The sequence below is a fragment of the Plectrocnemia conspersa genome, unplaced genomic scaffold (genome assembly GCF_051122295.1).
Source record: "Plectrocnemia conspersa isolate PC_06_02 unplaced genomic scaffold, ASM5112229v1 ptg000004l, whole genome shotgun sequence".
Lineage (NCBI taxonomy): Eukaryota > Metazoa > Arthropoda > Insecta > Trichoptera > Polycentropodidae > Plectrocnemia > Plectrocnemia conspersa.
This window is the reverse complement of record NW_028277168.1, coordinates 5,523,894-5,537,532: the sequence shown is the minus strand read 5'-3', so window position 1 is coordinate 5,537,532 and position 13,639 is coordinate 5,523,894. Positions and strand designations below refer to the sequence as shown.

Below are 13,639 nucleotides of genomic sequence, written 5' to 3'. Positions count from 1 at the left end.
ATATATATTATAGGTACATCTTAATATTTTTAGGTACAAAAGATATTAATATTTTGTATAATTTCAGCCACTCGATAGAGATCAACCAAACGGTCGACCCCAATGGAGGTTCACAGTATTTGCTCAAGATGAAGGTGGTGAAGGATTGGTGGGATATGCCGATGTCCAAGTCAATCTCAAGGACATCAACGATAACGCTCCGATATTCCCACAAGGAGTTTACTTTGGAAACGTGACTGAAAACGGCACTGCAGGTATGGTTGTTATGACCATGACCGCAGTTGATTATGACGATCCATCCGAAGGAACGAATGCTCGATTAGTGTATTCGATTGAAAAGAACGTTATTGAAGAAGAGACTGGTTCTCCGATATTCGAGATTGAATCCGATACTGGCGTTATCAAAACTGCAGTATGCTGCTTGGATAGGGAAAGAACACCGGATTATTCGATACAAGTCGTTGCAATGGATGGAGGGGGATTAAAGGGCACGGGGACGGCTTCTATACGGGTCAAAGATATAAACGACATGCCTCCCCAGTTCACCAAAGACGAGTGGTTTACAGAAGTGGACGAGACTGACGGCACGAACCTACCAGAAATGCCAATCTTGACAGTCACCGTACATGACGAAGATGAAACCAACAAATTCCAGTATAAAGTAATAGAGAATAGTGGCTACGGTGCTGATAAGTTCACTATGGTTAGGAATAACGATGGTACTGGTTCATTAAAAATTGTACAGCCGTTAGATTATGAAGATCAACTTCAAAGCAATGGATTTAGGTTTAGGATTCAAGTAAACGATAAGGGCGAAGATAACGATAATGATAAATATCACGTAGCATATTCTTGGGTAGTTGTAAAGTTACGCGATATTAATGACAATAAACCGCAATTTGAGCGACCTAATATTGAAGTTTCGGTATATGAGAACGCAGAAGTCGGCAAGAGCTTAGAGACTTTCAAAGCGACCGATCCCGATCAGGGAGGTAAGAGCAAGGTATCGTACGCCATCGATAGATCTTCAGATAGGAAGCGGCAGTTCTCTATCAATCAAGAAGGCACTGTCAGCATACAACGATCGTTGGATAGAGAAGAAACTCCGAGGCATCAAGTCAAAATATTGGCAATCGACGATGGAGTGCCTCCAAAGACTGCCACTGCTACTCTTACTGTTATCGTTCAAGATATAAATGACAACCCGCCTTCATTCTTAAAGGACTACAGGCCAGTATTACCTGAACATGTACCTCCTAGAAAAGTTGTTGAAATTCTCGCTACTGACGATGACGACCGATCAAAGAGTAACGGACCTCCGTTCCAATTCCGACTCGACCCCGGCGCAGATGACATAATTCGTGCATCGTTCAAAGTAGAACAGGATCAAAAAGGAGCTAATGGTGACGGAATGGCCATAGTTGCTTCGCTCAGATCTTTTGACAGAGAACAACAAAAGGAATATTTGATCCCAATTATCATCAAAGATCACGGAAATCCTGCTATGACCGGTACGAGTACTCTCACTGTAGTTATTGGCGATGTAAACGACAATAAAATGCAACCTGGATCGAAAGAGATATTTGTTTATAACTATCAAGGGCAAGCGCCGGATACGGAAATTGGTAGAGTTTACGTTTATGATCTTGACGATTGGGATCTTCCTGATAAAAAGTTCTACTGGGAAGGAACGGAACATCCAAGATTTAAACTCAATGAAGAAACAGGAATGATACAGATGAAGCAAGGCACAAAGGATGGTAAATATCACTTACGGTTTAAAGTTTATGATAGGAAGCACACTCAAACTGATGTTCCAGCGAACGTTACCGTAACCGTGAGAGAAATCCCACATGATGCTGTTGTCAATTCAGGATCAATCAGAATAGCCGGAATTACCGATGAAGATTTTATCAGAGTATGGAATTATAGAACGCAGAGCATAACCCGCAGCAAATCAGACCGATTCAGAGATAAACTAGCAGATCTGCTCAATACTGATAAAGAGAATGTAGATGTATTTAGCGTACAATTACGAAGAAAGCATCCGCCTATTACTGATGTTAGATTCGCTGCTCATGGTTCGCCTTATTATAAACCTGTAAGGCTTAATGGAATTGTTTTAATGCATCGAGAAGAAATTGAGAAGGACGTCGGTATAAATATAACGATGGTAGGAATCGATGAATGCCTTTATGAAAACCAAGCTTGTGAAGGATCTTGTACGAATGTTTTGGATATTAGCAATTTGCCGTACATGGTAAATGCCAATAAAACGGCGCTCGTCGGAGTCAGAGTTGATGTATTAGCGGAATGCACGTGCGGAGCTCGCAATTTCACAAAGATAGAATCGTGTAGGACGAACCCTTGCTATAACGGCGGTCGATGTATTGAAGGAAAGTACGGACAATCATGCTCATGTCCAGCCGGCTACAGCGGTCCAAGATGCCAACAGACATCACGAAGTTTCCGTGGAAATGGATGGGCATGGTACCCAGCTCTTGAAATGTGCGATAACTCGCATCTCAGTTTTGAATTCATCACAAGAAAATCCGACGGAATCTTGCTGTACAATGGTCCCATTGTGCCACCTGAAGCTGACGAATTGATGGTCTCAGATTTTATATCAGTCGAATTGGAAAGAGGTTATCCAAGATTATTGATCGATTTTGGATCTGGAACATTGGAATTGAGGGTTAAAAGCAAAAAGAGTTTAGATGACGGAGAATGGCATAGAATAGATATCTTCTGGGATACCGAAAATGTTAAAATGATCGTCGATTATTGTAAATCTGCCGATATACAAGAACTGGAAGATGGAACTCCGCCTGAATTTGACGATTCCAGTTGTCAAGCGAGAGGAACGATTCCTCCGTTTAATGAATATCTGAATGTAAATGCTCCTCTTCAATTGGGTGGATTATACGTTGAACAGTTTGATCCGACTCACTATCATTGGCAGTATATGCCAGTTGGAAAAGGATTTGACGGATGCTTGAAAAATTTGGTTCATAACAGCAAATTATACGATTTGGCTCATCCTGGTTTGTCCAGAAATTCGGTAGCAGGCTGCCCTCAGACTGACGAAGTGTGCAATCAAGGAGAAAACACCGCTCGCTGCTGGGAGCATGGTACTTGCGTGGGTAGCTTCTCAGAAGCAAGATGTCAATGTAAGCCAGGTTGGACTGGTCCAGCCTGCGGAACGCCTACGATACCTACTACGTTCAGACCTCAAAGCTATGTGAAATTTGCCTTGAGTTTCGAACCAGATAGATTCAGTACGCAGATCCAATTGCGATTCCGGACTAGAGAGCCTCATGGTGAATTATTCCGCGTGAGCGATCAACACAACCGAGAGTATGGAATTTTGGAAGTGAAAGATGCAAGGTTGCACTTTAGATACAACTTGAACTCGTTACGGACTGAAGAACGGGATGTGTGGTTGAGCGCAGTCGGCGTGGATGACGGACAATGGCATGTTGCTAAAGTTAGCCGACACGGAAGTGCCGCAACTTTGGAACTCGACGGCGGCGAAGGTCGAAGGTTCAATGAAACGTTCAACTTTGAAGGCCACCAATGGTTGCTAGTCGATAAACAAGAAGGGGTGTATGCTGGAGGTAAAGCAGAATATACCGGTGTCAGAACGTTTGAAGTTTACGCAGATTTCCAAAAAGGGTGCTTGGACGATATTCGGTTAGAAGGAAAACATCTACCTTTACCGCCAGCCATGAATGGAACACAGTGGGGTCAAGCTACAATGGCTAGGAACCTCGAGCGTGGCTGCGCTTCAAATAGTCCCTGCATAAATGTAATCTGTCCGGAGCCCTTCGAATGCGTAGATCTGTGGAACGAATTTGAGTGCACGTACGTATCATTGTCTTACTAAATATTAAATCTTTCTTATTTTTTATTTATTTTTATATATTTTTTATTTAGTTAAACGCTCAAACTGCAATATCAAAAACCTAATTCTGCCATGATTTTGCGATATTAATACATTCAACGACATGAGCCGATTAATGTGATTCAAATTATAAATCTATAACTTATTTTTATTTTCATTAATCTTTAAGTTGAATTCATGTGTGGAAAAAGAGCAAAAATATCTCTCGCCCTTATTACATTATAATTTAGTAAAAAAAGAGGTACAAAAGTATAGTATTTTTCTATATAATCTCCATAGAATTAAATACGTAATTTACTGTGCTATAATGTGCGTAATAATAAATAATAACCTCTAGGAAAAATCTTATGGCTATTTGCGTAACCACTCATGCATTAAATATTATCAAAACGTCTTTACTCAGAAGTGCAAGTGTGACGACTATTTTAAGCTACTGTTGTACCCAGGCGTTGATTCATACTGCCTCCTGCCAGTCTCTTTTCAAACTACATATTGCACTGTGTGTGTGTGTTTTTTTTTAATATTTATCGTACTACCAATTACTAACACTAAACATCGCCTGAGATTAAAATTTAGCACAAACAAATTTGTAATTACTTTAATAGGGCTGTTCTTATTTTAATATATTTGTATACATACATCAAAGGGCGTTATTCTTCAGAATAAAACCATACACAATATCAAAGAATTTTTAATTTTTCAAGCTTTACAACTATTCATTTTATAAACATTTCTATTAGAGAACAGTAAATGCCGAAAATAATTGTTTTTTCGTGCCCGTTTCACTATGTACATCTTACCGTGCAACCTTTTAACCGTGTGATTATTTTACCGTGCAACCTTCTTACTGTGTTTTAAGTTTTTACCGTGTAGGCAATATTTCATATGATTTATGAAATCATGACAAAACGAGTTGGTGCACGTGATCATTCTGAAAATTCTCGCCGAATTTCCGGAATGATTGTGTTCATCGACTCTTTTATATGATTTCATTAATCACATGAAATATTTCTTAAGTCTTCATGGTAAATGTCCCCACCATAAGATGTCCACAAGGTAAAAAGATCGCACGGTAAAATCTATAGGTTGAAACAGTTGCAATAAAATGACCATATATCTTATTTTTTATGGTAAATACTTTGCAAAATTCCTCTGTAAAACTTGCGCTCTTTTTTGCATATGAATTTAATTAAGATAAATCATCTCTAGATTTCTCATAATTTAAATATGCAGAATAAAAATGTATTGTATAAAATTCATTTTTTTAACTCATTATATTCTTATTAAACTTTTAAGATACATATTGTTTTAATTGTTTTACTATTTTTTTATATTTAAAAAAAACGCTATAAAAGCAAATATATATATCTCTAAAAAAAATCTTTTTTGAATTTAATGTCTAACATAAATTAATAAAAATCATTCATAAATCAAAAATAAATGGAGATGTTCGCATTTCTTTATTATTACTTTAACATTTATTAATTACTCTTTTTTATATTTTTATATTATTTTATTTTCATTGTGTTTTCTACTCTTTTATATTTTTCTTTACTTGAATTTTTGTGCAGGACACATTAGCGTTCAGCTATTAGGTCCTGTACTTTTTATATAACTAAATAAATTATGTTATTTTAATAACTTGTTTAATGTTAACGCACTGAGTTTTATTTATTTTATGATTATATTATGTCGTCGCTTTTCCTTTATCCTATCCTTTCTTGTATTATTATTAACGTTTATTTATTGAAATATTAATATTATATTAACCTTGTATATTATGACTAATATAATGTATTCTTTTTTGCTAAATATTCTATATAGTTGCGGAGAAGGTCGTATTATGGCACCCGAAGGTAAAGGTTGCACAGATAAAAATGAATGTTTGGATCTGCCTTGCCTCAATGGAGGCACGTGCATCAACCAGGATCCTAGGTTGCGATATCGCTGCATTTGCCCCGACGGGTTCTGGGGAGAAAACTGTGAACTTGTACAAGAGGGGCAAACCCTCAAGCTTAGTATGGGGGCACTCGCCGCGATCCTAGTCTGCCTACTCATCATACTCAGTGAGCAAATGCTGATTATTAGCATTCCTCATCACCGTTCGATTTCTAGATCTTATTGTTTAATGTTATTTTATGCATCACTAGGTTGCATTGTTTTTTCCTTATCATTTAAATATGATAAAATCACTCATTAATGATTCATTGAATGTTCCGGCAAAGCACTTTTTTAAGATCCTTTAGGGATTGATTTTAACGATGCACTTAGTAAATATGCTATCCATATCTATTCTATTATATGTATATAATATATCATACTCCCGTATTTGCATGTTCACTATTATTATTATATTATATATAATCCATCCAAACAAAACTCAGTGCGGGAACGAGAACGTTGGTAAGTATTATAAAGTTTATATCTTGAAACAGATGTCCAGCTGGCCTCAAAAGCTCCGGTGCTACATGCGTCAATGAAAATGAATGCGAATGGTGGCCTTGTAAAAACGGTGGTACTTGCGTAGACATGAACGTCCCCATCCGTTACGAATGCAAATGTCCGCTCGGATTCACCGGACACAATTGCGAACTCGAGTTGTTAGCCTCGGGAGTAATCACACCGTCTAGAGATTTCCTTATAGCTATTATTCTTTGTCTATTTCTTTTACTAGGTTTGTAAACTTTATATTTTATTTTTGCATGTCAGATTAATAATCATAATACATAAAATTGTACTAATCAATGAATGTATATAATGCACTTTAATGGAAATTAGATTAAATGGTGGTCCATAAGTCGCTATATCAATATTAAAACATTTTTTTCTTTTACATATCAGTCATATAAAAACTAAAATTGTAAAGTGACTTATAGACAATTCATTATATACTAAATATATATATGTATTACATTAAATTATGTAGCTATAATAATAATTTATAAATTTATAGTACTGGTACTTGTATTCGTGGTATACAACCGAAGAAGGGAAGCTCACATAAAATATCCTGGACCTGATGATGATGTACGCGAGAATATCATAAACTATGACGATGAAGGCGGTGGTGAAGATGACATGACAGCTTTTGATATAACGCCACTTCAAATACCAATCGGCGGACCGCTTCCTGATCATCCACCAACCAAAATTGCATGTAAGTTACTTTTGCATTTCATTATTAGTTAATGAACAACAACATATTTCTATCCATTGTGACTACTCATTACTTACTTACTTTGAGTGTGAGGCAATCTGCTGTCATAGATGATAGAGTTTGTTCATTAAAAACATCCTTTATGTTGTTGACGTCCATGTCAAAAAAAAATAGAAGGTATATGAGAAGTACAGTAGATGCTTTATTTAGAGATTATAAGTGTAGATCCTGGATTGTTTAACAAATATTATAAGTTTGAACATTGTCATATTGAAATAAAACACCTATAATGTCTCATTTACAGAATTGAAACAATATCTCATTTACTGATCCATGTCTCATCTGCAAATTTGAGAATATTTCATTTACTGTTATTCAACGACTTTTCTTTAAGATACTACTTGGTCAATAAGATTCTTCCGCACAAAGCTGTTTTGAAATTTTTTTGTAGACTAGTACACTTGTTGAAGTGTCAAACAAACATCATATTTAACTTTCATTGGTCGATGAATTTTAATGGCTTCACTCCTACACTACTGTTAAAAAGAATGACATACAAGTAATTTGTGCCTAATTCGTACTGCCACCTGTCAGACACTGTTCGATATATTGTAACAGTAGTGCCAATTTACAGGACAACTGTGTGGTGTCTTGACCTTCTATAGCGCTTTTAATTTTTCATATGATTCAACCTCATATATTCCGAAATACATAAGACTCTATGTCAATAGGTTTGAAATTTCTGCGTGCTATCTAAAAGGGAATTATTTTGAAAGATATGTGCATTTAAATAAATACTTTGTTCCATAAAACGAATTGTTTGTACATTTATGTAACGTAAATCTTCAGAAAAGAATTCGTTACAGAGAGTTATTTATAAAGTGATCACTGTTCTGACCAATGATCGTTCGCATCTAATCTGTCCAAAAGTAATGCACAAACAATTCGTTTTATGGAATACTTATTTTATATGTTGCTCATTTAAATTGTCCTCTTTACATATATACATTAAACTAATATTTGTCAAGCTTAATGTGTATTTCTTTACAGTTCCACTACTAGGCGTCGGACAGGAACCAAACGTCGGCATGTTTATCGAAGAGCACAAGAAACGGGCAGACAGCGATCCTAATGCGCCTCCATTCGACGACTTGCGTAACTACGCGTACGAAGGTGGCGGAAGCACAGCTGGATCACTTAGTTCCCTAGCCTCTGGTAAGTCTTATGCTCTTACAGAACCTTTCTTCTAATATATGAACGGGTATATTCCATTCCAAAACAAATAGTTTGTTTTTAAAAATAGGGAAACTCATTTTTACTCCAATAAAAAAAGAAATATTTTTTTATCTCGATACTAGTTTGTATTGAAACTATTTGATTAGTTTGAAATAAAATGTGCTTATGTATATTTTCAGGTACTGATGACGAACAGCAAGAGTATGACTATTTAGGCGCTTGGGGACCACGCTTTGATAAACTAGCCGATATGTACGGCCCACATCAAGAGACAGAGCTTGAAGAGGAGCAGTAAGAAGAGACGAATGTAACAAAGAATGTTTCACTTACGTGCAACGTCTAAACCAAATAAGCATTTGCTTCTACCCTTAACTAGTTTAATGTCATTTGTAAATATTAAATACATTTCAAGGTACTATTGAAAGGCGTCGACTCAACGGTCAGTATACATAGGGACGATGAATTTAGTAATTTTCAATTCTCAGTTTTTAACGCATAAAATGACAAAAAGAAAACGAACAATGGGTTTCGCTTTGTACTTGCGCGATAGGCCAGTATGAAAATATAAAACTTAGCACTTAAGACTGCAAAACATCGGGTGCATTTTGATAAATGTATTTATATATAATATATATATATATATATAGATAATATATATTATATTGATTTTTATTCCTCGACGAGTTGAGTAATAGTGAAAATTGTATCGCAACAGTCCTAACACATATTAAATACAGTAGGTATGAAAGTTTTTTAAACGAAAGGCTCTCAACCTAAGACGAATCTCATTTTTGCAAATTATATCGATAAGTAAGCGTGTAGTTATGTATATAGATGTTTAATTATACATATGTGTACTGTTGCACTCTTAAGACCTATTTATTCTGGTCATGTGTGGTTCGCTCTCTAGAATGAATGTTTATTTTGTATGTGATACATTTTTGTAATAAATGAAGTCATTCGATAATAATATTTTTATTATTTATTTGTGTTTGCGAGAGCCAGTGCCAATTATTATAGGTATATTGTAATAATTTTAGACCCTAAGTGTTTGCACCTATTCAATTATTTATATAAATAATAATTTTTAATTGAGAAAAAAACACCGATAGAGGCACTCGGAAATATTTATTATATAGAATACGAATGATCTACGTTTAATATCTGTATAAGTGTAATGTAAAGACGTATTATTATAAACGAATGAGATTATGCATCATTACAATTTGATTTACTTCCTCGGCGTGTGTGATTATTTAAGCGTGGTTAGAGAAATGACTGATTATCATCAAAATGTAATGTTAAAAAAGATTGTACGTACTTTATTTGAACACAACTTTATCATCACATCTTGAGTAACACTCTAGTTAATAAAATTAAATAAATAAATAATTAAAAAAAACATTACTGAGTAAGATTTGGATTCTTACATGTAGTAGGACACACCTTTTAGAATGTAAGTGAATTGTCGCACCGAGTCAAATGATTTTGTACAATGTCGACTTAATTAATTTGTGTGTGTATATATACATATATAAATATATATACATATTATATGTATATATATTATATAAAATAAATTAAAAATATATAAGGCATTTTGTACAATAACAAGCAGCCAATATTGTAAAACCAAATATAATTTTTTAATAAGAATACTCGAACTTTGTATTAAAGTTATCATCAAATTGGAATTGCTTTTATTGCATGGAATGCCTTATACACAGTGCTAATTTTTTAACGAAAGTATTATAAACCTTTGTTCATTTATACAATTAATGAAATTATTATGTGGTTCAACGTGAAAATAGCACTGTACATATAATACCTTATGATATTTATTTAATATTGAAATATTTCGTTATTCTGTTTGAAGAATACGATTACTATAAGTTTAATACTTCACTGCCAATATGTGGATTTTGTTTATGAATTAATCTCCACATTTTTTTTTATTTTGTAATTTTTCTACAATTTCACCATTTGTAGGTTATAGTTCATATTTTAATTCGCCGAAGTCTATGATTGTTTGTTTTTATTTATATATTTTTTATATATAATGAAAGATACCAAAAATGCTGCAAGCAACATGATTTGCTGCCGTACAAACAAGCTTCTAGTGTGAATTTTCCACCGTATTTTTATTTAGTGTTTTAATGTTTGTATTTTTTTATTTGAACTGTGATTATCTAGCTGTATACATCTAATATAATAAAAAAATAAAAAGCAAATAATGTTAATTGTAACTTTTTCTTTCATTTTACTCTCCCATCGTTATTATTTTATGTATGCGCTTTTACATTAATGTGAGTACTCAAACATTAAAAAAATACATTTCTAAAGAGGAATACGACAAGTAGCCGAGTTGTCGCCGTTTTTGTTGATCAACACAGAAGAAATAATGATAAAATCGACTGGGACGTAACAATGCATAGCTCTTTTGAGAGAATAATGACTCATGCTGGTGTATTGTCTTATAAAAAGACAATATTCGAAGCATTTGTTATAGAAACACTACAGTGGGAAAAAGGTACTTTGTACTATATTGACATGCTTTGCATAGAACAAAGCTAAAATGGAGGTTTATGTATTTCCTAGATATTTGTAAAATATAACCTAACGCCTAACAAACCGCTTGAAGGACTGCAACTACATATGTCACATCAGACAGTACTCTTGAGAATAACTTGATGGTTGGATGAATGCGGCAACTAAATACATGAACTTAGCTACCATCAATGTATAAGTATATGTCTTAAACTGATATTTTGCCTTCTCCGGGTCTTAATAGCAAAATCTAAGGGTAAGCGGAATCGTTACGGCATTTTTATGTAATTTACCTGTTCTTAAGTCGACAAGGACTGGGTTAATCTTTAACTACAATACCATTATATATTAAATTTATCTGAAAATTATTAAATATATAATAATAATCGCCAACAGTTTAATTGAATGTTCATATAACTTTTATGAAAAATTGACATGTAATTACATTATGTATTTCTATATAAATATATACATACAATAAAATGATCAGTAATTCTTAGGAGTTATTTCCACTTTACATTATACTCTTTTACTATTGGTGAAAACTTAATCTATTAATGTGCTCGAGTAATTCGTTGTCCTTATTACACATTGTCGTAATCCAAATATATTTTTAAAGTATTCCTCACATTATTAAAATGGTGTCAATAATTTTATCAGAACTCCATTCTGAAATATAATTAATAAACTTCAAGAATGAATTTGAATCACTATTTGGAAAACTATATGCTAAACAAAATATGGGAGTTTCTTCCGCGATAATCTATACTGTAATGGACCAGTATTATCTTTCTTATTTTTAAATAGAACACTCATACCTCGCTATACGGCCGCTCTTTATACGGCCTTTCGCTATAACGGCCCTCTTCAATTAAGGCACGTTTTCGATTTACGGCCTAAAATGTTTCGCTATAACGGCAAAAAAACTTTTTTTCGATGTCGATTTTTTAAAAAATTAAAAAATAGATTTAATTTTCATAATTTTAAAATGAAAGGTGAAGCAGCTAGCGCCGATGAGGCCGCATCTGAGGAATATCCCAACATTTTAAAGGGAATTATTGAAAGAAGTGGTCATAAACCTGAACAAGTGTTTAACGTAGACGAAACAGGGCTTTATTGGAAGCGAATGCCTGATTGCACATACATTTCAAAAACCGAAAAATCTGCGCCTGGTTATAAGGTGTCTAAAGAACGATTAACTTTGCTACTTGGTGCAAATGCCGCGGGTGATTTTAAGCTACCACTTTTAATATATTTGTCCGAAAATCCAAGGCCTCTTAAAGGATTAAATAAAAATCAATTACCCGTCATATGGAGATCCAACAAGAAAGCTTGGATGACTAAAGCTACTTTAGAGGATTGGTTCAAAAATCACTTTTGCACAGAAGTGAAAAAATATTTGCGAGACAATAACTTAAGCAACAAGGCTCTGCTAATTTTGGATAATGCACCAGGGCATCCTACTAATTTATCCGAACTATCTGAAGATGTCATGATTGAGTACCTTCCGAAAAATACAACAGCTCTGATCCAACCAATGGATCAGGGTGCAATAGCCACTTTTAAGGCATATTACCTATGCCGAACTTTCCGACAACTTATAAGGGAAACCGATGGTAAATCTTTAATTAAAACATTTTGGAAAAACTATAACATCAAGGATGCTGTTGACAGCATCAGTGAATCATGGAAGGAATTAAAATTAACAACAATGAACCATGTTTGGAAAAAAATATGGCCAGAATGTGTAAAAAGTACTGATGCAGAAGTTAATTGCCTTCCTGAAATTAGGCAAAACATTTTGGATCTAGCACATGATCTCGGCTTTGAAAGTTTGAACGAACGTGATGTGCTTGATCTACTTGAAGCTGATAGGGAACCCCTTTCATATAAGGAACTCATTCAGTTGCAAGCAGAACCGGCATTTGATGAAAAGAGATAGCCTGTTGTATTTAAACAGCTAACATCAAAAAAATTGTCAAAAGCTTTTTCCTATTTCGAACAAGGAATAAACATCCTCCTTGAAAACGATCCTGACGTCGAACGTAGCGCTAAAGTTTCTCGAGGAATTAACTCAGCCATTAGCTGTTATAAATCACTGAAGAACGAAATGGACAAGACGGCAAGACAAACAACGTTGGACAATTTTTTTAAGCCAGGCCCATCCTTACCAGCAAAAAATGATGACGACGGTGATCTTCAGGTTACCATTTCTTCATCGTCTTGAGATTAAAGCCATTTTAAAAAAAAATTATGTATGTATACATACACATATTTTATGTAACATGAAGTTGTTTCATTTTTGTTTATGAATTGTTGTTGGTTTTTGGAGTCTGTTATTATTTATGTACAAATGTATGTACTTGTTATGTATGTATTTTTGATTTAAATGAAATAAAAAGATAAAATGCATTTTAAATGATAAACCATGTTACATATTTAACAAATTTGGAACCGATCCCATTGAATTTGTATTAGAATAATTGATTCGTTATACGGCTTTTCGCTTAGCGGCCAAGTTTCGTGGAACATATCTAGGCCGTAAAGCGAGGTATGGGTGTATATTATAATTGATACATTTTCTAATACACAGTATAACACCTCCTGTATGTCTGGAATTGGAATAGCATCTAATCATATTATAATCCTCAATATTTAATTCATGTTCTTTAATATCATTTGCGATATGTGTATTTGTTGTTCCAAAAATTAATGGATATTCCTTTTCTTTCTTCTTTATGTGTTAAATAATTCAAAATTGTGTTTTTATGTTACTTTAACACTAAATGCTTTTG

General features: G+C 34.1%; 1 protein-coding gene across 8 annotated transcripts in view; it reads left to right on the top strand.

Annotated features, from left to right (window-relative positions):
- Positions 1-8,812, top strand: part of CadN (neural cadherin) — a 487,595-nt gene extending 478,783 nt beyond the window's left edge. For 5 of the 8 annotated variants that reach the window (XM_088184574.1, XM_088184572.1, XM_088184575.1 and 2 more), the window contains 5 exons: positions 68-3,864; positions 5,729-5,970; positions 6,858-7,061; positions 8,112-8,276; positions 8,477-8,812. In XM_088184574.1, coding sequence (XP_088040700.1) covers positions 68-3,864; positions 5,729-5,970; positions 6,858-7,061; positions 8,112-8,276; positions 8,477-8,592 — 4,524 coding nt within the window. In that variant the 3' untranslated portion in view covers positions 8,593-8,812. Of the gene's footprint in view, positions 1-67; positions 3,865-3,936; positions 5,202-5,728; positions 5,971-6,339; positions 6,579-6,857; positions 7,062-8,111; positions 8,277-8,476 lie in introns of those variants that run through there. The other 3 variants (XM_088184576.1, XM_088184577.1, XM_088184579.1) reach the window with 2 other exon arrangements.
- Positions 8,813-13,639: the final 4,827 nt, after the last annotated feature.